The sequence below is a fragment of the Mauremys mutica genome, chromosome 2 (genome assembly GCF_020497125.1).
Source record: "Mauremys mutica isolate MM-2020 ecotype Southern chromosome 2, ASM2049712v1, whole genome shotgun sequence".
Taxonomy (NCBI): Eukaryota; Metazoa; Chordata; order Testudines; family Geoemydidae; genus Mauremys; species Mauremys mutica.
The window spans coordinates 250,788,516-250,813,886 of record NC_059073.1 but is presented as its reverse complement, the minus strand read 5'-3'; the positions used below and the strand labels follow the sequence as shown (position 1 = coordinate 250,813,886).

Below are 25,371 nucleotides of genomic sequence, written 5' to 3'. Positions count from 1 at the left end.
TTCCTACTCATTGTCCTGGAATTGTTCCTTTGGGGTACCTATATCTTTCCCTCCTCTGCACTGCCTCTTCTATCTCCTTACACTCACATCTATACATTGCAGGAGCTCAAACTTCTAACACTGGGGGGAGAGAGTACTTGTGTGATTTAGGTCATTAGCTCCTCTGTTTTAATGTAAAGGATGTTTTTGCCATGAGATCTATGTTAGAATTAATATATAATTATTAAATCAGGAATACTTCTAGCTCCTCTAAATTTGGACCATAGCACTGGAGGGGACCACCCTGGTCATAAAGTCCAGTCTCCAGCAGGCAACCCAGTCACTTAATCCAGTTCATAAATTTATCAAGCTCCCTAAAACTAGTTAGGTCACCAGTTCTCAAACTTTAGCAACTCGAGGACCCCCATTTTGATTTAAAATTTTTCATGGCTCCCCAAGCCCCCCACTCAGCCCTAGGCCCCACCCCCACTCCACCCCTTCCCCCAAGGCCCCACCTCTTTCCACCCCCACTACACCCATGCCCCTCCTCTTCCCTGCCTATTTCCGGCTATCATGCAGGAGGCACTGGGAGGGAGCGGGAGGAGTTGAGGGAGGGAGAGGGAGGAGTTGATCAACAGGGCTCGCAGACCCCCAGGGGCTCCGTAGACCCCAGTTTGAGAAATATTGAGTTAGGTTGTTTGCCCCCCTACTCGTATTGGCAGGCTGCTCCAGAGTCTTGCTCCTCTGATTATTAGAAATCTCCTTCCCTGTTTTTACTCTCAGCTGTAATTAGTTTGTTATACTATATCCTTTCACCTTTATGAAGATCTTTTATAAAAAGGACATATTATCTAGGTAGTCATCTGCCATCCTAAAAATTATACTACAGTATATATATATTATGATGTTAAACTTGTAACTTCCAGTGTAAATATAGTGCTTTAAAAGAAGTACTTACAGATTTGTATGAAAATCCTAGATATACTTAAGCTACCAAAACCATGGATTAGCTCTCAGTTTCAGAAAGCTTTAAATTTGCTTTTAGCAACTTAACAAAAGAAGCTGCATTTTCCTGGTGCAAAATATGTTGAGTATTGGAAGTGCCAGGAATCACTAATACCCGAAAATTAAAAACCTGCCTAATGTTAATGCTTTCCTTCTACTGTTCATAGCATGCCCTTATGAAATTTCATTTTTAGAGTGTCTCAGTGGAGAATGACAACTTGGTTACAGAGAGAGAGAGAATGCTTTTAGAGGAACTAGAATTGTTAAAGCAACATTCTGTACCCGGAAGAGAGAAGCTGCATTGTGAGCTATGCAACAACAGTACGCAAACACAGGTAAATATGGACTTTGGCTACCTTAGGAGCCATGGTATGTAAATACAGTAGGATTTCTTTTGTCTGCTGCCTTATGGGTTGGTTAAATAATGAGGAGGTGGAGTTTAGCTGCCTGTCTTTTTACTTTAGATAAACTCAGATTTTAATGTTGCTATAGCAACATCCAACAGAGAACCCAGAAACTGTTTATTTAGCATAACAAACTTCATTTTAACAGGCTCTGGTTTGGATCTGTCATGTTTTTTTCATCTACACATTAATGTGTTTTGTACTTATTATCTTTCCTGGATACTAGCAATTTCATGGAAAGGGGTAGCTGTTTTATTTCAAACAATATGTAATTTTTGCATAAAAGTTTTAATTTCGTAATGTAACCATGTATCAGAATACAATGTTGATTTCATCATGACAGGATTTTTGTCTTTTTTGTCTTCTCTGCCTTTGCAAATACTTACTCAGAATGAAAATGAAAGCCAAACTGAATCAAAAGAGTACACCTTTGAGGGTGAAGATGGAGGAGGAAAGCCTGAAGAAATATCTTTGGATATTCTTTCAAAAGAAAGGTACTCAGAGCTTGAACTTGTTAAATCCAGACTTTCTTTAATTCAAAGTTTCTGTATTTATGCTATAATTGCAATCAAAAAATTATATTTAGCTTTGTGAATCATGTAATTATCTGATGTATCAGTCATATGCAATAAAAATTTATAATAAGTCAAAATAGAATCCAAACCTGGATGCTTTTTGAGTGAATCTAAATAATTTGTCACTTTTTTACTGTATTATTTAAACGGCTGTATTACAAAATTGGATTTTTAAAAAATGGTCTTGAAAATGATGTTCTCAGGCTATTTACTCCAAGTAGTTGAATCGAGCATTTAAAATCATATTCCAATCATTGGAATTTATAAGGCTACTTCTTGGCTTATGCCACGCATTCCTTACATACTGCTTAGGTTGTGTACTCTTATCTGAAACTCAACCTTTTCTGTGTAGCTATATAATGGCAAATAGGATGTTTTTGATGTTTGCAAATTTTCCTATCCATTTCATACACTATATAGGGCACTATATATTTTTACATTGATTTTTTTTGTCAAAGTATCCCAGTGTATCTTTGAATATTCCTTATCTTCAACTTTTTATGTAAACGTTTACAATAAATAAATACAAAGATGCTCACCAGAAACACAATAGCCTATTTTTCAATGTCATTATGTAATTTTAAATATTGCTTATACTACATGGCATAACTTAGGCATTTTCAAAAAATATCATCTGCGTAATTTAACTATTTTTTTGTGCACAATTCTTGCTGTTCGTTTTATATTAAGCTACCAATATAATATTCTTACAAAACCTCCACAAATTACATTTATTGTTATAAAGTCAAAGATTGCATTTTAAACATAAATTCATCTTGAGTTATGTCATTTTCCCCATCTCTAATTTCTGACTTCCAACGCTGCCACATTCTCCCAATCTCCTTCCTCAGCCTGCATGTGGAATCTTGGCGACTTAAGGTGTTGGCTCCCCATCATTATGAAGCACAGTAATTCTTTGGAAAAAAAATGAACTGTATGAAATATAGTTAGTATACTGTACTGATATAAATAAACTAATGTTTATTTTATAATTATGTAGCCATCAGATATAGATGAACAGACTGATGTGGTCTATATTTAAAAAGTACATGTTTCCAGTGCAAAATAAAATCAATAATTGTGCTGCTTTAATATCATCATATATTACCATAGCTGGACAATAATATTTATTTTCATGTTGTCCAAGTTCTTCAACTAGCAATTTTATTTTTTCTCATGTGAAGAACCTCTAAGACAGTGGCTTTCAATCTGTGGCCCACAGACCTCTGGGGGCTCTGCAAACTATATCTAAGATTTCCAAAGGGGTCCGCACTACCATTCAAAAATTTTTGTGGGTCCACAAATGAAAAAAGTTTGAAAACCACTGCTCTAAGAGACTCAATCTATAAGCATGACCTTTAATAACTTTTATAGTTCAGCTTTTTAAAGTGATTATAAAAATACTTTACCTGCAGAGTAAAATAAGTCTACTCCTGGGGTAAAATACTGGCCCCAATTAAATCAATGGCAAAGTGAGGCCCCATTGATTTCAATGAGGATATGATTTAATTCACCCCTTCTATGTGTTCTGAGTCATAGTTGCTTAATTTAATGACAAAAATAAATGTCGATTGTTTTTAACTCCTAATAGCACTGCTGAGCCAACACAGACATGCATGAGTACAAAGGGAAAGGACCCAGCTTGACTGGTTTTTGAAGGGTTGGTTCTTCTTCGAGTGATTGCTCCTATGCATTCCAGTTAGGTGTGCGCGCCGTGCGTGCACGGCTCTTTGGAAGATTTTTACCCTAGCAACTCCGGCGGGCCAGCTGGGCGCCCCCTGGAGTGGCGCCGCTATAGCGCTAGATATATACCCCAGCTGGCCCGTCCGCTCCTCAGTTCCTTCTTCCCGCCCGTGACGGCCGTTGGAACAGTGGAGTGCTCCTTTGACCTCCACATCCCTAGTGTATCTCTGGTTCTTTGTATATAGTTAGTTCAAATAGTTAAATAAGTTAGTTAGTGTATTAAGGGGAATTAGGGGGGCTAGCCCCCCTTTTTCCCGAAACGGTGCGGGCTCATGCCCAAGGCACCGGGGTTAAAGCCCTGTTTGGCTTGCCAGCGGCACATGCCGATTGGTGACCCTCACGACTCCTGCCTGCGCTGCCTCGGAGAGTCCCATCGAGCAGATAAGTGCCCGATTTGCAAGTCATTTAAGCCGCGGACTAAAAAAGAGAGAGACTTTAGGCTGAAGCAGCTCTTAATGGAATCAGCACTTAGCCCTACGGTGCCGACCCCAGCGGCTCAACAGTCCTCCTCAGTGCGAAGCGCACCAGCGGTCCCGAGCCGGTCCGGTACCGAGACTCTTAAAAAGCTACAGCCGGCGCCCCGGCACTGGTCCCTTTCTCCGGCGAGGAAGCGCAAGACGGCGCAGACGGCCTCCAAGCCTCCTGCACCGGGACTGCTCACCCAGCCACCGCCGGCACCTCCGGCACCGACTGTGGTGGTGCACAGACCATGCACAGTACCATCGACTCCGGCGCCACAAGAACCGTTGAGTCCGGTACCGCCCTGCTCCCCAGTGCAAACCGTGGTCGAGCTGCCTCTCCCGTCGACGCCAGAGACATTCTCGACGGCGAGAGAGCTGATAGAGCTCTCATAGGCACCGTGTCTCCAGCCCCCGGCGCCGCCGGTGCGGGCTGTGAAGTCAGTGGGCAAACCGGCCATCATGAGGCCTCCTTCCCCTGACGGACGAGACAGAAGGCGTTCCCACTCCCGGTCCCGATCCCGATCGCGGAGACGGTCGCCTTCTCGCCGATCCAGATCCCGGCACCGGTCACGTTCCCGGTACCGTTCTCCATCTATGCGCCGGTCGCAGTCCCAGTACCGCTCCACATCGCGGTACCGGTCGCACTCCCGGAGACGACCGTCGGTACCGAAGAAGGTCCGGATCCCGGTACCGCTCCCGGTACCGGTCATCGCGAAGCCGCTCCCGGCGACGTCGGTCGAGATCGCGGTCGACCTCCCGGTACCCGCACGGTCGATGGTCCCGCTCTCGCTCCCGGCACCGCGACGACCGGCACCGATCCCCGGCACCGTCCAGGGACAGACCGGAGGCATCGACGGCGCAGTCCCTGAGCGCCTCTGCCCCCCCGTGGCCTTCCCGCCAACCTTCAGTCGCTTCTCAAGCGTGCAGCGGTGGTGATCTCCGGGCCAACCCCCAAGGGCAGGACCACGGTCCACAGCAGTGGGGCTTCTGGACCCCCTGGGCATATCACGAGGCTCAAGGGGTTCCCTTACTTCAGCGATCCAGGACCTCTGACCACAGGGTGCCGGACGCCACGGTCAGCAGGCCTCCTCCATCACTGCCGGTTGAGGCTCCACCGCCACCTGTAGCGGCAGAGCATCCCGTAGTCGCGGAGGCTTCGCACCCCATGGACGAACCATCTCCAGAAGCCATGGGCCAGGGCCTATCCTCGTCTTCCTCACCGGATGAGGTGGTGGCGGGGGCATCGACATCGGACCCCCCACCGATTGACCTGCGGGCCCACCAGGACCTCCTTCGCTGGGTGGCACAGGCTATTGACCTCCCCGTTGAAGAGGTCGCTGAGGATGACGACCTGGTGACCAGGGTGCTTGGAGCTGAGGCCCCGCTGCGGGTGGCCCTACCCTTTATTCGGACCATCCAGAAAAATGCCACTACCATCTGGCAGTCGCCGATGTCCGTCCCTCCCACCACTCGAGGGGTGGAACGCAAGTACTCGGTCCCTCCCAGCAGGTACGAATACCTGTACACGCACCCGGCTCCGGACTCCCTTGTGGTGCAGTCCGTGAATGACCGGGAGAGACATGGGCAACCCGCTCCAGCGCCAAAATCCAAGGACGCACGGAGAATGGATCTGTTGGGCTGGAAGGTCTATTTGGCCGGTGGTCTACAGCTCCGGATTGCCAATCAGCTGGCTCTCCTTGGTCGCTACACCTATGACACTTTGGTGTCCCTTTCCAAATTTACGGAGCTGATCCCAACAGCCTCCCGACAGGAATTCTCAGCCCTCCTTGAGGAGGGCAAGAAAGCCTCCCGGTCCTCCCTCCAGGCCGCTCTGGACTCGGCAGACTCAGGAGCCAGAACTCTGGCCTCGGGAGTAACCATGAGACGAATCTCCTGGTTGCAGTCCTCCACCTTGCCGCCGGAGGTCCAGTACACCCTGCAAGACCTCCCTTTTGACACTAAGGGTCTCTTTTCCAAGAAAACGGACTTGAGGATTCAGACCCTCAAAGATGGTAGAATCACCATCTGCGCCCTGGGTATGCACACACCGGCTACCCAGCGGAGGTCGTTCCGGCAGCAGCAGTACCGGCCATTTAATCAGGCCAGGGCACGGCCTGATAATGGGCGCAGAGGCCGCCTAAACCGCCGTAGATCATCGGGCAACCGGCGTACCCAGTCCCAGGCGCCCTCCAAAGCCCCTCAAGGGCCTAAGCAGGCATTTTGATGGGACGCCCGAGGACGGCCCATCAGGCTATTTACCAGATCCTTCCCCGTTATTTTGCAACCGTCTTTCCCACTTCCTCCTGGCGTGGTCCCAAATAACAACGGACAACTGGGTACTTCGTACGGTCGAGTATGGTTACCGCCTTCAGTTTGTTTCGCCCCCTCCCTCTCACCCACCCACCCTTCCCGTCCCTCTTCAGAGACCCCTCTCACGAGCAATTCCTCTTGCAAGAGGTTGAGACTCTGCTGAGTTTGGGTGCCATAGAGGAGGTGCCGAACGACATGCGAGGCAGGGGATTTTATTCCCGATATTTCCTAATCCCCAAGGCGAAGGGAGGTCTCCGACCTATACTAGACCTCCGAGAGCTCAACAGATACCTGCTCAAGCTCAAGTTTCGCATGGTAACCCTGGGGACCATCATTCCCTCCCTGGATCCGGGAGACTGGTTTGCCGCCCTCGATATGAAGGACGCATACTTCCATATCGCGATTTACCCTCCCCATCGACGCTACCTGCGGTTCGTAGTCAACAACGCGCACTACCAGTTTGCGGTGCTACCCTTCGGCCTTTCCACCGCGCCGAGGGTCTTTACCAAGTGCATGGCAGTGGTTGCCGCAGCCCTCCGCCGTCGTCGCATGCACGTGTACCCGTATCTCGATGACTGGCTGGTTCGCGGGCCATCCCGACAGCTGGTAGCAAGTCAAATGGCCGAGATCCTAGCCCTGTTTCAGTGCCTGGGCCTTCTGATAAACGCCGAGAAGTCCACTTTAGCTCCATCACAAAGGGTGGAGTTCATCGGAGCGGTCCTGGACTCCAGTTTGGCCAGGGCCTGCCTCCCTCGACCTCGACACCAGACGATGGTCTCCATCATCCGGGACCTACAATCCTTTCCCACAACAATGATTCGGTCCTGCCTACGCCTCCTAGGCCACATGGCGTCCTGCACGTTCGTGACCACGTACGTGACGCTGCGCCTTCGCCCGTTTCAAACTTGGCTTGCGTCGGTGTACCGGCCGCACCGCGACTCCATAGACATGGTAGTCAGAGTCACGAAACCGACCCTCGATTCGCTCAACTGGTAGCTGGACCCAGAGGTCATGTGTGCCGGAGTCCCATTCCGCCCTCCTCGCCCGTCAATCACCCTGACAACGGATGCCTCGGCATTGGGGTGGGGGGCACACCTCGGTGACCTACACACCCAGGGTCTCTGGTCGCCCCGAGAGCTCTCCCTCCATATCAACGTCAGGGAGCTGCGAGCGATCCGCTTGGCGTGTCAGACCTTCCACGCCCATCTTCAAGGGCGCTGTGTGGCGGTGTTCACGGACAGCACGACGGCAATGTTTTATGTCAACAAGCAAGGAGGGGCTCGCTCCTCCCTGCTTTGCACGGAAGCGATGCTCCTGTGGGACTTCTGTGTAACCCATTCGATTCACCTGGCAGCGTCCTTTATTCCAGGAGTGCTGAACACGCTGGCCGACCATCTCAGCAGGTCGTTCCTCTCCCACGAGTGGTCCCTTCGTCCAGATGTGGTGCACACAATTTTCCAAAGGTGGGGGTTTCCCCAGATAGACCTGTTTGCCTCCAAGGAGAACAGGAAGTGCCACCAGTTTTGTTCTTACCAGGGTCGCTCCCAAGGCTCCCTGTCGGACGCATTCCTCTGCTCCTGGACGGATCACCTCCTCTATGCCTTCCCTCCGTTCCCACTCGTACACTGGGTGCTACTCAAGCTTCGGAGGGACAGGGCCCGCCTCATACTCGTCGCTCTGGCCTGGCCACGGCAGCACTGGTACACCCTGCTGCTCGAGCTCTCCGTTCGGGATCCCATTCCCCTTCCGTTATGGCCGGACCTCATAACGCAGGACTTCGGCAGGCTCCACCACCCGGACCTGCAATCCCTCCACCTTACAGCTTGGTACCTGCGTGGTTGACCCACGCGGAGCGTGACTGTTCGGCAGCGGTGCAGCAAGTCCTGATGGAAAGCAGAAAGCCTTCCACTCGCTCCACCTACCTCGCAAAATGGAAGCGTTTCACACTCTGGTGCGATCAGAGAGGCCTTAATCCTTTCCTGGTCCCTATTCCTACGATCCTGGAATACCTCTGGTCCCTTAAGGAACAAGGACTCGCGGTCTCCTCCTTGAAGGTACACCTGGCAGCCATGTCCGCCTTTCGTCCATCCATAGGAGGACGGTCCATCTTTTCCAACCAGATGGTTTCCCGCTTCCTTAAGGGCCTAGACCGCTTGTACCTGCCGATACGGCGTCCTGCCTCGTCCTGGGATTTGAACCTAGTTCTGGCCAAGCTTATGGGAGCCCCCTTCGAGCCCTTGGCCACGTGTTCCCTGCTCTATCTCTCATGGAAAACGGCCTTTCTCGTCGCTATAACTTCAGCGAGACGAGTTTCCGAGCTCCGTGCCCTAACGGTTGGTCCACCGTATACCGTCTTCCACGGCGACAAGGTGCAGCTTCGACCACACCCGGCCTTCCTCCCTAAGGTGGTGTCGGCCTTCCACCTAAACCAGGACTTTTTCCTTCCGGTCTTTTTCCCGAAGCCGCACGCCTCAAGTCGTGAGCAACAGCTTCACACCCTCGACGTCCGCAGAGCCCTCGCTTTTTATATAGAGCGGACGAAGCCCTTCCGGTGTTCGCCCCAGCTGTTCGTAGCGGTTGCTGATCGCATGAAAGGCTACCCGGTCTCCTCTCAGAGGATTTCCTCCTGGGTAACATCTTGTATCCGGACATGTTACGAGCTTGCTCGTGTGCCAGCTAGCCGCCTCACCGCTCACTCTACAAGAGCGCAAGCCTCGTCTGCCGCCTTTCTGGCCCATGTACCCATCCAGGATATCTGTAGAGCGGCCACCTGGTCTTCTGTCCACACCTTCGCTACCCACTACGCATTGGTGCAGCAATCCAGAGACGATGCAGCCTTCGGCTCAGCAGTCTTACACTCTGCCACGTCTCACTCCGACCCCACCGCCTAGATAAGGCTTGGGAATCACCTACATGGAATGCATAGGAGCAATCACTCGAAGAAGAAAAGACGGTTACTCACCGTAGTAACTGTTGTTCTTCGAGATGTGTTGCTCCTATCCATTCCAGACCCGCCCTCCTTCCCCACTGTCGGAGTAGCCGGCAAGAAGGAACTGAGGAGCGGACGGGCCAGCTGGGGTATATATCTAGCGCTATAGTGGCGCCACTCCAGGGGGCGCCCAGCCGGCCCGCCGGAGTTGCTAGGGTAAAAATCTTCCGAAGAGCCGTGCACGCGCGGCGCGCACACCTAACTGGAATGGATAGGAGCAACACATCTCGAAGAACAACAGTTACAACGGTGAGTAACCGTCTTTTTTGAAGGGATGGTAGAAAAAAATTTAGTTTTACTTATAAACTAAGAAATTTGTTAAGGAAACCTGTGGTTCTTGACACACACGGTGTCTCAAAATGTCATTTTTAATAGTAATTTTTCAGAGCAGGACTGTACTTTAAAGAAGTCCCTTTCTGGTTGACCTTGTGCTCATGGAACTGCCCAGTGCTTAAAATGTTGCTGTTAGGTCCCATACTATTCATCCAAAACGACTGTAACCTGCCTGTGAAAGAGTGGGTAGTGGATATGAAAAGTAGCTTCTGTTAATCCTTACTTCATTGTCATACTTCATTGTCAATGAACCATTGTGGTATATCAGCCTTCTGGCATACAACTCCACATGGAATAGGATTTTTTTTTAATTGTTTGCATTTGGCCTGTCAAGGCCTATTTCAGTGGGTGGGGAAGAAAAATAGTTGAGGAGAAGACATACTTCACTTTTATTAAATGATAACAAATATTTTTTTTTTGTAAAGAGACCGACATTGTCAATAACTTTGCACAGAACTTAATACAGATTCTACTTTAATATTTACCCTGCTTTGCAAAGGACAACATTTATGGTTTATCTTTTTTGGTAATATTAGCCAAATTCATTACTTTGTCTGAAGTCCATATCTCACATCATTGTTGAGCCAATATGATATGTGTAGGCTAGTAAGACGCAGTAGTTTCAGACACTAGAAGCATCCTAAAGGGCCCATGTACCTAGACACAAATATTCAAGTTGGATAATTCTGCATTGTTTTCACTAGGCGCACTATCCATGTAGTCTTTACTTGTGTTTTACAGAGCAATAGTGCCTCACTGGTCAGTACATATGAAACCTGATAAGGAGGAAGGCCTTATAATGGAAATGCTGACAAACATGACACTGCTATCTGTATTTAAAAAAAGAATTACTAGGAAATTTTTCCTCAAAATTGTAGCTTTCTGTAGTTATTTAATATAACAATATGTAATATTTTTAATTGATTGACTGTGGACTAATATAGATGTGCTAATGTGGCATTTATGTGACTTAAAACCAAATCCTAGTACCACTGAATCAGTAGCAAAACTTTCATAGTCTTCAGTGAGACCTGGATTTGGCCCCACAAAATAGAATGTGAGGTGAAAAAATGTTTTGATTAGTTTCTATTTCATCTATATGTACAGGAATACTCTACAAAAGGCTAATAATAGACTCCTGAAGATTCTGTTAGAGGTTGTGAAGACAACTGTAGCTGTAGAAGAAACAATTGGCCTTCATGTCCTTGGATTATTGGATAGACCTGGGAAAGAACCTCCTTCTTCTAAAACTGTTCTATGGGAGGCGGAGGCAGAGCAGTCAGTAAAGCCCTGTGTCCATGTGGGATTTGAAAAAGGTACTGGTTGCATGTTTACTTGTAATTTCATATCATGTAGAAGCCATGTAATGTGCCAGGACTTTTTACTTGAAAAGTAAGATTTTTTAACTCATGGTAATTTAAAGGGCAGGTATATTTAAAAAAAAAGAAAAGAAAAGAAAAAAGTGTGTGAATATACATGGCAGCTCCATTTGATATCCATCATTAACAACCAGCACCTGATTAACTATTGCATATACCTAGGCACCCGCTGAGGGGTAAATTGTACCTTTGCTACAAGCTCTGTGTATGTGGCAGCATATAGCTGCCCCAGGAGCAGACCAGGAAACAGATATATCTTGTGCTAGCTCTGTACCTGGTGCTGTGAACATCTGCTGGCACATTGGTGGGGTTGGGGGTGCAGGCTGGATTAAGGCACAGCCCGCTTCCCACATACCTGTAGAAAAGAGAGAGTAATGGCTCTGCAGAGGCTTCTTTCCCCAAGCTGCTACCCATGGTGCAGGTAGCCAGTGCTAGAGGGAAAAGGAGCGCCCTGGATGGGCACAAAGGATAGGTGACAATCTATCCAGAAAATAACATTTTATTATATATGCCTACACTTAAGTGGAGTCTTAATTTCTTAAGTGGACATCACTGGAAAAAAATAGTAACCATTAAAAATTACAACATTTCCATTTTAGGGAAATGTATACTATAGAGTGGTTACTCAAATGGTAAATAAAGATGTATAGCAGGGGTCGGCAACCTTTCAGAAGTGGTGTGCCGAGTCTTCATTTATTCACTCTAATTTAAGGTTTCGTGTGCCGGTAATACATTTTAACATTTTTAGAAGGTCTCGCTCTATAAGTCTATATGTTATATAACTAAACTAGTATTGTATTGTAAAATAAACAAGGTTTTCAAAATATTTAAGAAGCTTCATTTAAAATGAAATTAAAATGTTGATCTTACGCCACCGGCCCGCTCAGCCCGCTGCTGGTCTCAGGTTCTGTTCACCTAGGCCGGCAGCGGGCTGAGCAGGGCCTGCGGCTGGGACCCTGGCTGGCAAGGGTCCGGCAGCCAGAACCCCAGACCAGCAGCGGGCTGTGTGGGGCCGGCGGCCGGGACCCCAGACTGGCAGTGGACTGAGCGGCTCAGCCCACTGCTGCTCAGGGGTTCCATCCGTCGGCTCCTGCCAGCTGGGATCCCAGCTGCCGGATCCGCTCTGCCTGCTGCCAGTCTGGGGTCCCGGCCCTCCCCACATACAGTGGGTACCTACCTTCTCCCTGGTTCTGGCCATTCTCTTCCTTTCTCTGCACTGAGCTGAGGGTGGGAGTGCACTGAGCACAGGGCTAGGGGTGAAGGGTTGGGCCAGGAGCTAAATGAGGGCGGGGGCTCAGGGTTGGGGCAGGAAGTTCGGGTGTGCAGCACTTACCTGGGCAGCTCCCATTTGATGCAAAGGGTGCAGGTGGGAATGTGGGGGGGGCGTGCAGGAGCTCTCATTTGGTGCTCTGCATGGGGGTGGGGATGTGGTGGGTGCATGGGCTGTGGGGGAGCTGGGGATGTGGGGGGGTGCAAGAGTCAGGGCAGAGGGCTGGGGGTAGAGGGCTGGAGTCAGGGCTGGGGGCTGGGTATGTGGGGGGGTGCAGGTGTCAGGGCAGTGCGGGGGCTGGGTATGTGTCAGAGTGCCAGAGTCAGGGCTAGGGTTAGGGGGGGCGGGGATGAAGGAGTCAAGCAGAGGGCTGGGTGTGTATGAGGGAGGTACAGGGCTCAGGGCAGGGGTCTGGGGTGTGTGCGGGGGTACGGGGCTCAGGGCAGAGGGCTGGGTGTGTGTGGGGGGGTCAGGGCTCAGGGGAGAGGGCTGGGTGACTGCCCCCCAAGAACTCCCAACCCCCCTGCTCCTTGTCCCAACTACCCCCTCCTGGGACCCCTGCCCCCAACTGCCCCCCAGGACCCCACTCCCTATCTAAGCCTCCCTGTTCCTTGTCCTCTGACTGGACCCTACCCCCTTACCTGTCCCCTGACTGCCCTGACCCTTATCCACACCCCCGCCCCCAGCCAGATCCCTGGGACTCCCATGCCTATCCACTCCCTGCCTCCTGACAGGACCCCCAGAACTGCCGACCCATTTCCTCCCCTTCCCCCGCTCCATGGTTAGTAGTTCTGCAGTTTCCTGTTTGAGTTCCTTCAGAACTCTTGGTTGAATACCATCTGGTTGTGATGACTTGTTACTGTTTAATTTATCAGTTTTTTCCAAAACCCTTATTGACTCCTCAGTCTGGGACAGTTCCTCAGATTTGTCACCTAAAAAGAATGGCACAGATGTGGGAATGCTCTGCAATTTTCAGAAGAATAAATCTGGAGACTTACACTTTCCAGGCAAATAGTGATTTTAAAGTGCATTTCTGTGCTGAAAAGTGATTTTGTAAAAATTCCATCAATGGTTTCTATATTTACCATCCCACAAGTGATTTCCATATTCCAGTTGTTCACTCTGCAAACTTAATCAAAACTCTGAGAGTCAAGTTGGGGGTTTTCCTCTTCAAGTATCCTTACTATTTGTAAAGTTTCTGCAGGCCAAATCATGGGTAACACCTGGGTAATTGCACTGCACTATTGGGGCTTGCACTGATGTAACTAATTAGAATTTAGTAAATTATTCTGTTGGTGATGCATTAGGAGAAATAGAATCCCACTCACATGCTCTTAACTCTGTTGGCTCTGCAGGGCCAACAGGAATAAAAAACAGTAAAATCTGATTTTAGGCTTCAGTCTTGCCCACACAGAGCTCAATGCAGGATCAAAGCCTTAATTACTAAAATAAACAAATATGACTCTGAATAAACACAAGAAACAGATCTGTTAAATATAAATTAATAAATATAAAAATTGTTGTATTTAAAAATAAAATAGCACTTTACATTCGTTATCACTGCTGAACTCAAGAGATGGGAGATGGCACTTCCCTTTGTTTGACAGCTCTCATTCAGTCAAATTATGCTTCAGAATAGTTCTTTTCTTTAGAAAATGCTTTATTGCATTTGGTTTTTATTTTATATATAGCCAAAGATAAACTGCAAAACAGTAGCTACAGAATTGGGGATGGGGGAAAAACTAACGTAACTAAATTTTAAAATCTGAAGTCTGAAATCTTTGTCTTTACCTCATGAATTCCACACCATAATCTTTTCGTCATTGGCATGGATAAAGGAGAATTTACTTAATACTAGTAGCATTGGTAAAGAGAGAATGATACTATTAGCATTAGCTGCTGAAATGATGAGACCATGTCAGTACTGATTATGAGCAAGCTTTGAGCTTTGAAATTTTTCCATTCATATTTCTGATCAGCCAGAAGTTGCAGAAAAGTGCTCCATATCTATGCAGTTCCTTTGCAGAAAGAATACTTTGTGTTCTAAAGTAACTCACTATGGCCCAGTGCAACAGTACTTCTCAGACAAAACTTCTATTAAAATTCAGGGATTACAGGCTATGACCATTAGGCTGCACTGCAATTATTTAATTTGAGTTTCAAGTTTCATTCCAAATTCATTAACATTAACAAAACTTTAATAAATGTCTTTCAAGCCAGAGTTTGAAAAAGTATGAAAAATTTAGTTGTAATATATTCAAATTAGTAGGGATGTTTTTATTCTATTTTGAGAAAATTGGAAACTGAAAAGCAAAATGGGAAATATAATGATATAGTCAATTCTGGATGCTTGTAGACATAGATTAGAATAAACTGTAACTAATATTTCATTGTATCTAATTATATTTTGTCTGTAGCTATGCTATTTTGTCAGATCTCAGAAGCTAAGCAGGGTCTTTCCTGGTCAGTACTGAAGATGGGTGACCTCCAAAGAGCAACAGGTGCTGCAGTAAATGGTGCTGTTGGTTTAGTAGAATGTATGTTTCCCTCAACTCAGTCTTTAGCTAATGCATTGGTACAGCATTGGGAAACTCTGCACTGCTGGATGTCCATCTTAGATAAAGGTCCTTTCTACTCAGAGGATATGAAAGCTCATGTGTCCCTATTTCAAGATACTGAGAGGCCTTTCGGCTTGGGTGCTGAGAAATCCAAATAACATATTTATTATAAAAGTATAGAATAGTTAGTTCCACTGAAGGCCTTACATTACAGGGGTTTGGAATCTTAAGGTGCTAAGAAAAATCTTTATTACCCCAAACCTACCCTAAAATTTGTGTAGAGGATTGTCAGAAAATGGCTGCCAGCCACCCCTGAGGTCACTGCACTTTATTGGTTGTGAATAGAATTCTAATGTTCAGTGTCTGTAAAGTGCTTTGAAATCCTGTGTAGATGAAAGGTGTCATGTGAATGTAAATTCCATTCATCCAGTTATTCATTTCCTTCATATTTCAAATTGTGCTTCTTCCTTTATGTTCTTTTTTTCATGGAGTTTTAAGAGATTTTGTAAAATTATATTATATCCCTAAACTAAAAGGAGCTATGAAACAGTACTTATATAATGTAAAAAAAAATATTAACAAATGTAATATAAAATTCAAAAAATCAAAACTAAAACCTGTTTTAAAATTTGATGTAGATGTAGTTTGTTGTATATGGGAAATAAGCTTGATTATGGTGAAATAAATGTGAATGACATGAAATAAAAAGTCTGATCGTTTCCCTGAATGCTATAGTTTAGGCATAAAAATGTATAATATATCAACTGCATTGTTAAACACATTGCAGCTCATTTAAAAAAAAATAAAACTAGAATCTTGCGCTTCTTGCTGTATTCCCGCCAAAACAACTGTTGTAGGAGTTGGTTTTTCAGAGGGACCAACCATTCTTATGACAATTTGAAGGAGGAAGAGCAATAAAGAAGAGGGAAGAATCAGTATAAAGAGATTTGATCAAACCAATGTACTAAATACAATTTTTGTTTAAAAACAAGCAAATTCTGAATAGGCTGCTGTAGTTCCATTTTGAAGTTCTGTTGACTACACAGACTGTTTGAGCTTTGCTGTCATGATTCTTGATGATATCAGAACCCTTAAATGGAATAACAACTCAATACTGTAATTTACAGATCCCTATTACTTGTTTCATATTTAATTGCTGAACAAGCATACATTGAGTGATACCATTACTTGTCCCCCAAAAAAGTATTTTCCATCTCTCTCCAAAGTAGTTTCATGGGATAATTATTTGACTTTCTCTAACTTAAAAGCAGGAATGACATTTGGTGTGTCAGGCACAGAATTACGAATTGCTGATGCCATGCGACATATTGGGTAATTACTGTTGACTATCGATATTATGAATTGGAGAACAAGCCTGTTCAATCTATGAAATTTAAACCTTGGATAAAAAATATTTGTCCATTTGAAAAAAAATTTCAGAAAGATATTTTCAAGATTATATTATTTTAATAAAACAAACTTTTCCATTATAAGGAAACATTTTGCCAATTCAAAATCTAATAATCAGATAGTGCTTTTCATTTTCAAAATTCGGAAGTAACATAATGAAATAACCTACTGCTACAAGACATGGATTGTTATCGCACTCGCCCTAGTGTTATTGAAAATTTCATCTGTTGCCTAAAAGGTTTGAAAACAGCCAGTATGTGCATATTTGTCTCTTGCTTTACTGAATACCTACGTTCTAAATATTCAAAATCCAGTACTTTCTGATTACTTGTATCAAGCTAAAAAAACCTTGGGCAAAACTGTGTCTGCTATGCTGCTTTTCAGACAGAAAGGATATTGCATATGAAACTGAAATCAGGCATCAGGAATATTAAGGACTAGAACATGGGTCAGCAACCTTTCAGAAGTGCTGTGCCGAGTCTTCATTTATTCACTCTAATTTAAGGTTTCGCGTGCCAGTAATACATTTTAACATTTTTAGAAGATCTCTTTCTATAAGTCTATAATATATAACTAAACTATTGTTGTACGTAAAGTAAATACAGTTTTTAAAATGTTTAAGAAGCTTCATTTAAAATTAAATTAAAATGCAGAGTCCCCAGACCAGCGGCCAGGACCCGGGCAGCGTGAGTGCAACTGAAAATCAGCTCACGTGCCGCAGGTTGCCTACCCCTGGACTAGAAAAAGGTCATATTATCCACCAGTACAGACCCTACCAGTTCGTCTGCAACGTTTGTCATTGGTTCATATACGCCTTTAACCAATTTACAGTTCATTAATAATATTGCTGACTATCAATGTGTTCAGGATTCCAGTCACCTTCATTCCAAGAAATTTTGTGTGAATTGCTTACATTATTGCGCTCAACTAATTTAAGTCTTTGTATTTTAATTAGTAATTTTCTTGAACAACTGGGCTAATTCACAATGCCACACTTAGCTACTGATGACAGAGAGATTATCTGTTTCTTAACCTGGTACTCCATATTAAGGGCCAGTCCTGCAAATCATTATTATGGTCTACTTGCAGTAATAAAAATTATCGTCAGTAATAAGGATTTGAAAGATCAGGCTCTTAGAGCCCAAAGCAGTACTACCAGTCTGTTCAAAATAATATTCTCTGTTCAGAACTTCTTCTTTTCTCTCTCTCTCTCTCTCTTTTCTGCTTGTTCTCGAATTAACTTGCACTGTACTTTGCGTATTTTTTAGTGTACAACATTTTCTCTGTGTCTTTGTGGTATCCTGCTTTGAAGGTAGAAATATTTTATAATTAGTTTATGACCTGACTCTGTAATAATAATTCATATGTGTGATTTTTTTCATTTTAAATACTATGAGTCCATATATAAAGATTATTGTTATTGCAGAAGAGCCCTCTTCCTTATATCACGGTACTGATTTGGGAGATGATGCTACTATGAGGTGGTCAGGAGTAACAGATGAAGGACTTCAGCTGACTCAGCATCTCACAGAGAGTGGCTTTGCTGGAGCAGAGATAGACCCTGACAATGAAGAATTAGTTCTAAATATTAGTTCTCGACTGCAAGCAGCTGTTGAAAAACTTTTGGAAGCCATCAATGAAACCAGCAATCAGGTAGGGTTACCTAACTGTAATATATGCTTTGAGTTTGCAGTGGTAGGCTTTTTTTTCTTTTGTTTTTCATTAATGTGTTTGTATAGATGCAGACTCTATATTCATATGGAAAGGAGAATATTTCTGTATTTTTCTTAGAGCTCTGATCCTCAAGCAGTTGTGTATGGGATAACTTTACGTATGAGAATAGTCCCTTTGAGTTGAATAAGACTACTCACATGGGTAAAGTTACTCACGTGTATACATGTTTGCAGAATTAGGGCCTTGGTTTGCATTATGTTTTTGTGGAAGGGCTCCAGGCATCGAAAGCTTTCCCTTTGCATAGTTTTTAAGTTTACACTAGCTGAGGCTCTGGCCCCAAGCCTTTAACAGTGATGTGTTTCAGTGAACTCCCAGCGTAAACAGAGATTTACAATACTCCGTCATTGGAGGTGGAGACTTTTTTGCTCTGTATGTTATCTTTGTATATGTACTTTTGTAATCCAATAGGAAAACTAGATAAATTGAATTTTAAAAATATGCTCTGTTGTGTTAAATATCTAATTTAATGAATCCTTTACATCCATGTATAGAAATGCATTATATTAGCCCAGGTGAATTAGTAGGCATGGGGAGGGGGATGTTTTTCTTCACTTTCTACAGGGATAGGCCACAAGAAACCATACTTGAGGTATAGTTGGTCCAGTCTGACATGACAAATGCTATTGTCATATTTTTTCAGCAGTCATTTTAGTTGTGAACTGGACTTATACACATATACACATAGGACAGTTGCTTTGATGCAGTGGACCATGATGGGTGTGAAGTAGCTGGGTACATGCAGTCTGTATGGTCAATGATTCACAGGGTAGGAAGGATTTGAGTGATAGGTTAATGACTTTTAAAAAAATTTGTCAGTGTGTTGGGCTAAAAATTAATCTTTTAAAAGATGTTGAATATTGATTGACCCAGTAGAACTTTAGAGCTGTTATAATTTAACAAGTAAATGGCATTTTCCCCATATTAATATACATATCTGAATACATAAATGTGTACTTATCTTTGAGACTAGAGAAATTCTTATTTCTTATCTTGGGTAAAAGTACATTCATAATCTTTTAAACACTTTTCTTTCTTAAAAAAAGATACAAAAATAGTGTATTTAAACTATATTAAAGTTCAGATGCAAACAGGATACAGTGGAACCTCAGAGTTATGGACACCTTGGGAATGGAAGTTGTCCGTAACTCCGAAATGGTCCATAACTCTGAACAAGAGGTTACAGATTTCAGCCATGGTGTTAGTGGTGGGGGTTTGGAGCTGCAGCCGTGAGGATGGGGGTCCAGAGGGGCAGGGGAGTCAGGGCTTCTGACCCTTGGGGTACCAGGGCTCCAGATTCTGCCCCATGGGAGCACCGGGGCTCAGGGCTTTAGGCCTGAGGGGAGTGCTGGGGTTTGGGGCTTGAGCCCTGCAGGGGGTGCCAGGGCTCCTCACATCTCCATTCCTGACTTCGGGGTCGGGGCTTTAGCTATGGGGGGAATGCTGGGGCTGAAACTGGTGCACCCATTGTAGCTAAAGGCCGGTGCTCCCTGCGGGGCTGAAGCCAACAATGGAGCCGCAGGGCTGAAGTGCCGAGCCCCAGCAGCCCCAGCGGGAATGGGAGACCCCTTCCCACCCTACACCTGAAGCCCCGAGCCTCAGCATGGGGCTGAAGCTGAGAGCGGAGCTGCAGAGCCCCAGAGCTCCCCCACCCCCAGTCTAAAGCCCTGAGCCCCGCTGCTCCTGAGAGTCAGAAGCCTGGAGCCCTGAAAACACACACCCCACCCTACAGCTGCAGGCCCAACCCCCTGTGGCCGAAGCCCTGAGCCCCAGGGCTAAAGCCCCAAGGCAGTACAGTATTTGCTGGTTTGGTTTTTGTTTTTTTGTCTGCACTGCTGCCTGACTGATCAGTTCCACAGGGTGTCCAGTTCACTGGTAAGTCCATAACTCTGGTGTTTGTGTCTTTGAGGTTCTATTGTAAGGACACCAAGAAATTCTAATACCGGCAAAAGCTGAAGTCAGTGTTGATGGTCTGGTTTATCTCATCATGTTGTGCCTTTTTTTCTTCACTAAGGCGTTCAGCCAGAACCTTGGATTTTCTAGCTTGTGCTATTTTTTGTCTGAATTTAGTTATTTGAACTTTGTTACTTTTTATAGTAGGTACAATTCTGGACAGATTACACTGCATAATGGTTTTGTGACTGTGATGTTCCACAGGCATGAGGAATAAGTGATTTCTCCATCTGGAGGGTGAAGCAGGAAAAAAAAAAAAAGAAAGCAAATGTTGAGCTGTTCCGTGCTATAAACTTTGCCACAGAGAGGTTTTCAGTATCACTGCAGTTTACAACAGATGCTATCAGTTCATTTTACAGCATAAAGAAAACAAAAAATGGTGCAGCTTGTTTATTTGTACTTTATGGTCATTTCATAAAACCAGTCAGAAGGTACATTTTTTCCACCCTTCTCCCTATGGTAATCTAATGTTTATATGTTCTGACACATTATACAAGTGCCCAACAGCCTTGGCAGACATGATCATTTGTTATTCTAATTATAAATGTACTTGTGCGGTTATTGCACATTTGATATAACTAATTTGTATAACTTTTTATTTCTGTGTTCTTTAGCGCTATAATGGATATTATTCTCACACAAAATATGAAATGTAGTGGGTAATACTAAAATGTAAACATTTCTCTTACAGCATTCAATTATTGTTACTGTTTATTATTTGTACTGTCCTCAGGGACCAGGACCCTATTGTACTGGGCACTATACAAACAGAACAAAAAGACCTCACCATAATTTATCATTTAGAATAGGAAAATGTTTCATCTCTTTGGCATCGTGTCAATACTTCGACATTTACAAATGTTTATTTTGTAGTGTCAGAAAAGGTACATCATTTTGGTTCAGTTCCTGGCCTCTATTCAGCTCCCTTATACCACTGCTGCAGGGCAAAGATCTGGAATACTGGCTTAAGCAGAATCCCTAGGTGGCACAGAGCTGGTACAGGTGCCTCTGTGCCATTTCCTTTCAGTCTTCCTCCCTGGAATAAGGGTGTGCTAATACTGTGTCAGAGGAAGGGTTATTGACTGAGTATCTACTGTATCCTGTGCTCCAGTAATCCTCAGATGTATAATAGCACCTAGGAGACTATTACCAGCTATTGTAAATTAGCACAACTGTGAGGTTGTTCCAAATTCCACAGCAGATTAAATCAGTTGCCAGAAACCCCTGACATTGGGGGAAGCATAATGCCACCTTTGTTCCCTCTGTGCCCCTCGCTCCCTCAGCTCCTCAGATAGGGCCAGTGGGCAGGTCTACAAAGGACAGGTCTACATTTAAAACGCTGGAGCGGCACAGCTGCACCAGTGTAGCGCTTCAGTGAAGATGCTACGACATCAACAGGAGAGCTTTTCCCGTTGGCATAGTTAATCCACCTCCCCGAGAGGTGGTAGCTATGTTGACCGAAGAAGCCCTCCCATTGACATAGCACTGTCTACACCAGGGGTTAGGTCAGTATAACTGCATCACTCAGAGGTGTGGATTTATCCCTGTTAATGAGACCTCTGATAAAAATAAATGAATATATGCATTGTTTACACATTTTTCTGTAGTATCTAATATAAACTGTGGCCCCATTTCCCAACCACTCACCAGATAATGTTTCTCTTCTTGGGAATAACAAGCATATCGAGTGATGTGACCCCTGATGTCTGCTAATTTAGTTACATGTAATTGGTAACAGAAACAGAGGAGTTGTAGGGAGTTTCTTAATGTTGCAAGAAATTTCTTAATAATTTATTAAATATTCTGTGTCTGAACATTAAAAAAGTAAACTCAGCTGTTTTACCTTTAATGGCAGCCCAAAAGAAAAGAGTTTGAAGAGATGAATGATAGAAATAATATGACGTGTTCAATATAATCAATATGAGAAAATAACATCTATATAAAATAATTACAAGTAGAGCAGATACTTAAGTCATTTTCCTCAATTAATTGTACTATGCATACAAATCGGCATACTTTTTAAAAGGAGTGGTAGAAACCTGACATAATCTTTAAAGTGCTATTTTAAACCTGTTTGAACACACTCTCTTAGAGCTCTGTTGTGGAATTTGAATCCTGTTGAGCAAGCTTCATAAGTGGGCGTATTAATTCAAATTCCACCTGCCAGTGTACCTAATTTAGCCACTCCCTCAGCCCTGAACTCTTTTTCACGGAAGATATTGACAGGAAACTTTTACTCAGTGAGACGAGGCATTTTTTGATTGATTGAGTTCAAAACAGCTCTTCCTGTTGAATTAACTCAAGGAACAAGAATAAAGGCAAATACCTTCATATGTAAATTTCTTGTTGATGCTCCAGTGGCGATTAAAAGTGTTGACAGTTGCTGCCAGGTTCTGCTGATTGCTTGCTTGCTGCAGCGTACCTGCTTTGATACCGAAAGTATACTTTCTTCCTTTGGTAATTACCTCCCTCCGGTTACCATTTTTCTGTTTCTGAAAGATTCATATTTCACTTTAATGTGAAATATATTATAGGGGAGGGTTTTTTATTGGAAAAATGGCAAAGCTCAGTTATCCAGCTGGTTTCTGCAAATGTTGATTTCTTTTATTGCTTGATGTTTACCTGGGACCTTCCTGCACTTCTTGATTACTCATGTGAATGTGAAATGATTGTTCCCACACTGTCGCTAGCACTACTGTGCCATTTCCTCAGAGTGTCAAAAATGTAAGATGTTTTATTGCTCATGTCTACAACTAAAATAGCCAGAGCAAAATAGCCACGTGACGGAGAAGAGAGCAACAGCAACATCTTTTGGAATGGATTCTTACCGCACATACTGGGCATCTAACTTATTTAATGGCTTGCGATCAGAAGGCCAAGAAGAAGATACCTATGAGGTTGAATCTCGTGTGCCTTTACCAAACCCTTTTCCTTTCACTGAACACTTGGATGAAAATAACTCTGTAGTTGTAAATACTTCAATTTTTCACTACAGGCACAAAAAAAATGGGCATATATTAAAAGTTGTCTCTAAAATCTCCTTGCCTACACCTCCATATTCAGTAAGTATGATATTATTTAAGGAAGTTCAACTTTTTAATCTTTACAACCAAAAGAAAGTGTGTTTGGAAATAAATTAAACGTATATCTCTCAAACATAGAACCTATTGTTTTTAATCATGTATGCTGTCCATTTTTTATTTCAATGATTTAAAAGGCAGTGATAAGTCTTAATTATAAAATTATTAGGGCTACAAACTGTAACTGTATTGGGTGTTTAAGTTTTTTTATGAAAAGATACAAAGGTCGAGTATTTCATGTGTTCTTATGCATGTATTTTAGTAGTGCTTATTGCTTAGACCAGTAACAAAGAGATTTCCTATGAAAACTTCCTATGAGTTTTGGTTCTTTTATATGTGTGAAAATGTAGTGTAATGTAATAAAACCACCCCTGTAGGTTTCATTTTCTAAGCCATAATATACATATATGAAATTTAATAGCACAAGTAAATTTTAAATGGCATAATTCTAATAGTTTTATGAAAAGGATATTGTCAACTTAAAAAACTTTTTTTTCCTATGCTTATTACCAGTAACGCCTAACTTCTTTACAATTTAAAGGGATTAGAGAGAAAAAATCTTTTATTTTTCAGTTTTAATGTGTGCATTTGATAGTACTTTGTTTAAGGGCTTGTCTAAACTAGAAAAATTAATCCAAATTAACTAAAGGTGTGAATTAAAAATTGATTGGTTAAACTGCATTAAATCCCTGTTTAGACACTCTCATTCAAAATTAAACTGGCTTTATTTCAGTTTAGTTTAATTCAGTTTGGAAATTAGTTAATTCGGATTTCCTGACTATCTCCTTATAGACAAGCCCTGAGTCAGTTTCACTGTTTACTCTGTATAGCATGTTTTGTTATTTAGTTTCCCCTTTTGTTTGCATGGGTGTTTCATACAGAAACCTAGGATATAAAAACTTAAAATAGTATAATGTGCTTGTAAAACCACAACAAATTAGTTGAGAGATTCCTGGGCACCTCTAGTGCCTGTCCCTTCTTTTAAATTTATTTTTGAATAAATTTTGTTTCAAGTAGATGATGATGTCCCTTTAAAAGTCAGTACAATCTGTAGACTCATAGACTTAAGGTCAGAAGGGACCATTATGATCATCTAGTCCGACCTCCTGCACAATGCAGGCCACAGAATCTCACCCATCCACTTCTATAACAAACCCCTAACCTATGTCTGAGTTATTGAAATCCTCAAATTGTGGTTTGAAGACCTCGAGCTGCAAAGCATCCTCCAGCAAGTGACCCGTACCCCATGCTGCAGAGGAAGGCGAAAAACCTCCAGGGCCTCTGCCAATCTGTCCTGGAGGAAAATTCCTTCTCGACCCCAAATATGACGATCAGTTAAACCCTGAGCATGTGGGCAAGACTCACCAGCCAGCACCCAGGAAAGAATTCTCTGTAGTAACTGAGATCCCATCCCATCTAACATCGCATCACAGACCACTGGGCATACTTACCTGCTGATAATCAAAGATCAATTGCCAAATTAATTGCCAAAATTAGGCTATCCCATCATACCATCCCCTCCATAAACTTATCAAGCTTAGTCTTAAAGCCAGATATGTCTTTTGCCCCCACTACTCCCCTGTAGCAGCCATGCACCATTTTAAAGCCTCGCACTGCTTTCAAAGGATAGTTTAAATTCATTAATGTTAAAAGAGGTAATATTAGTGATTAGATGTTTTTTAGTTAGAAGTTTAATTCTGAACAGCCATTTTTATGGATAAGTAGACAAATTGGTGTGAAATTGTTATAAAATTTTCCCAAGTCATTTTTCAAAAACAGTAAAGTCTTTGCGTTTTAGTAAGACAGTTTAGTTTGAGTGATTCAGTATCCTTAATTTATTAATTAGCCTAGCTGGAGTTAGTGAAAAATAAACAGCTCTTATTTTTGAAGAATTTGGTGAAGGTAGCCTCCATTTCACAGAACAGACTTGCAAAACACGGAAGTGACCATACTTATAGAAATCTTCCAAGACTTACAGTATAAAAACAAGGGTGTGAGTTCTTTACTTTTCTGAAGTTAAGCAAACATTTGTTGTGTCATTCTGTAACTTGAGGACCATGAGAAGACATAGATTAAAAAGCCATTACAATGTTAATAAGGAACTGTTGAAACAAACATTGCTTTACTGCCTCATTAATTGAAAATTTTAATATTCTCAAAATTCACATTTTCCTCTTGTGTCTACTTACAC

At 43.6% G+C, this 25,371-nt stretch overlaps 1 protein-coding gene across 1 annotated transcript in view; it reads left to right on the top strand.

The window, feature by feature from the left end:
* AKAP9 (A-kinase anchoring protein 9) overlaps positions 1-25,371 on the top strand; it is a 198,721-nt gene that overhangs the window by 109,120 nt on the left and 64,230 nt on the right. The window contains exons 19-22 of the mRNA XM_045007992.1: positions 1,179-1,319; positions 1,779-1,882; positions 10,907-11,115; positions 17,843-18,069. Coding sequence (XP_044863927.1) covers positions 1,179-1,319; positions 1,779-1,882; positions 10,907-11,115; positions 17,843-18,069 — 681 coding nt within the window. The remainder of the gene's footprint in view (positions 1-1,178; positions 1,320-1,778; positions 1,883-10,906; positions 11,116-17,842; positions 18,070-25,371) is intronic.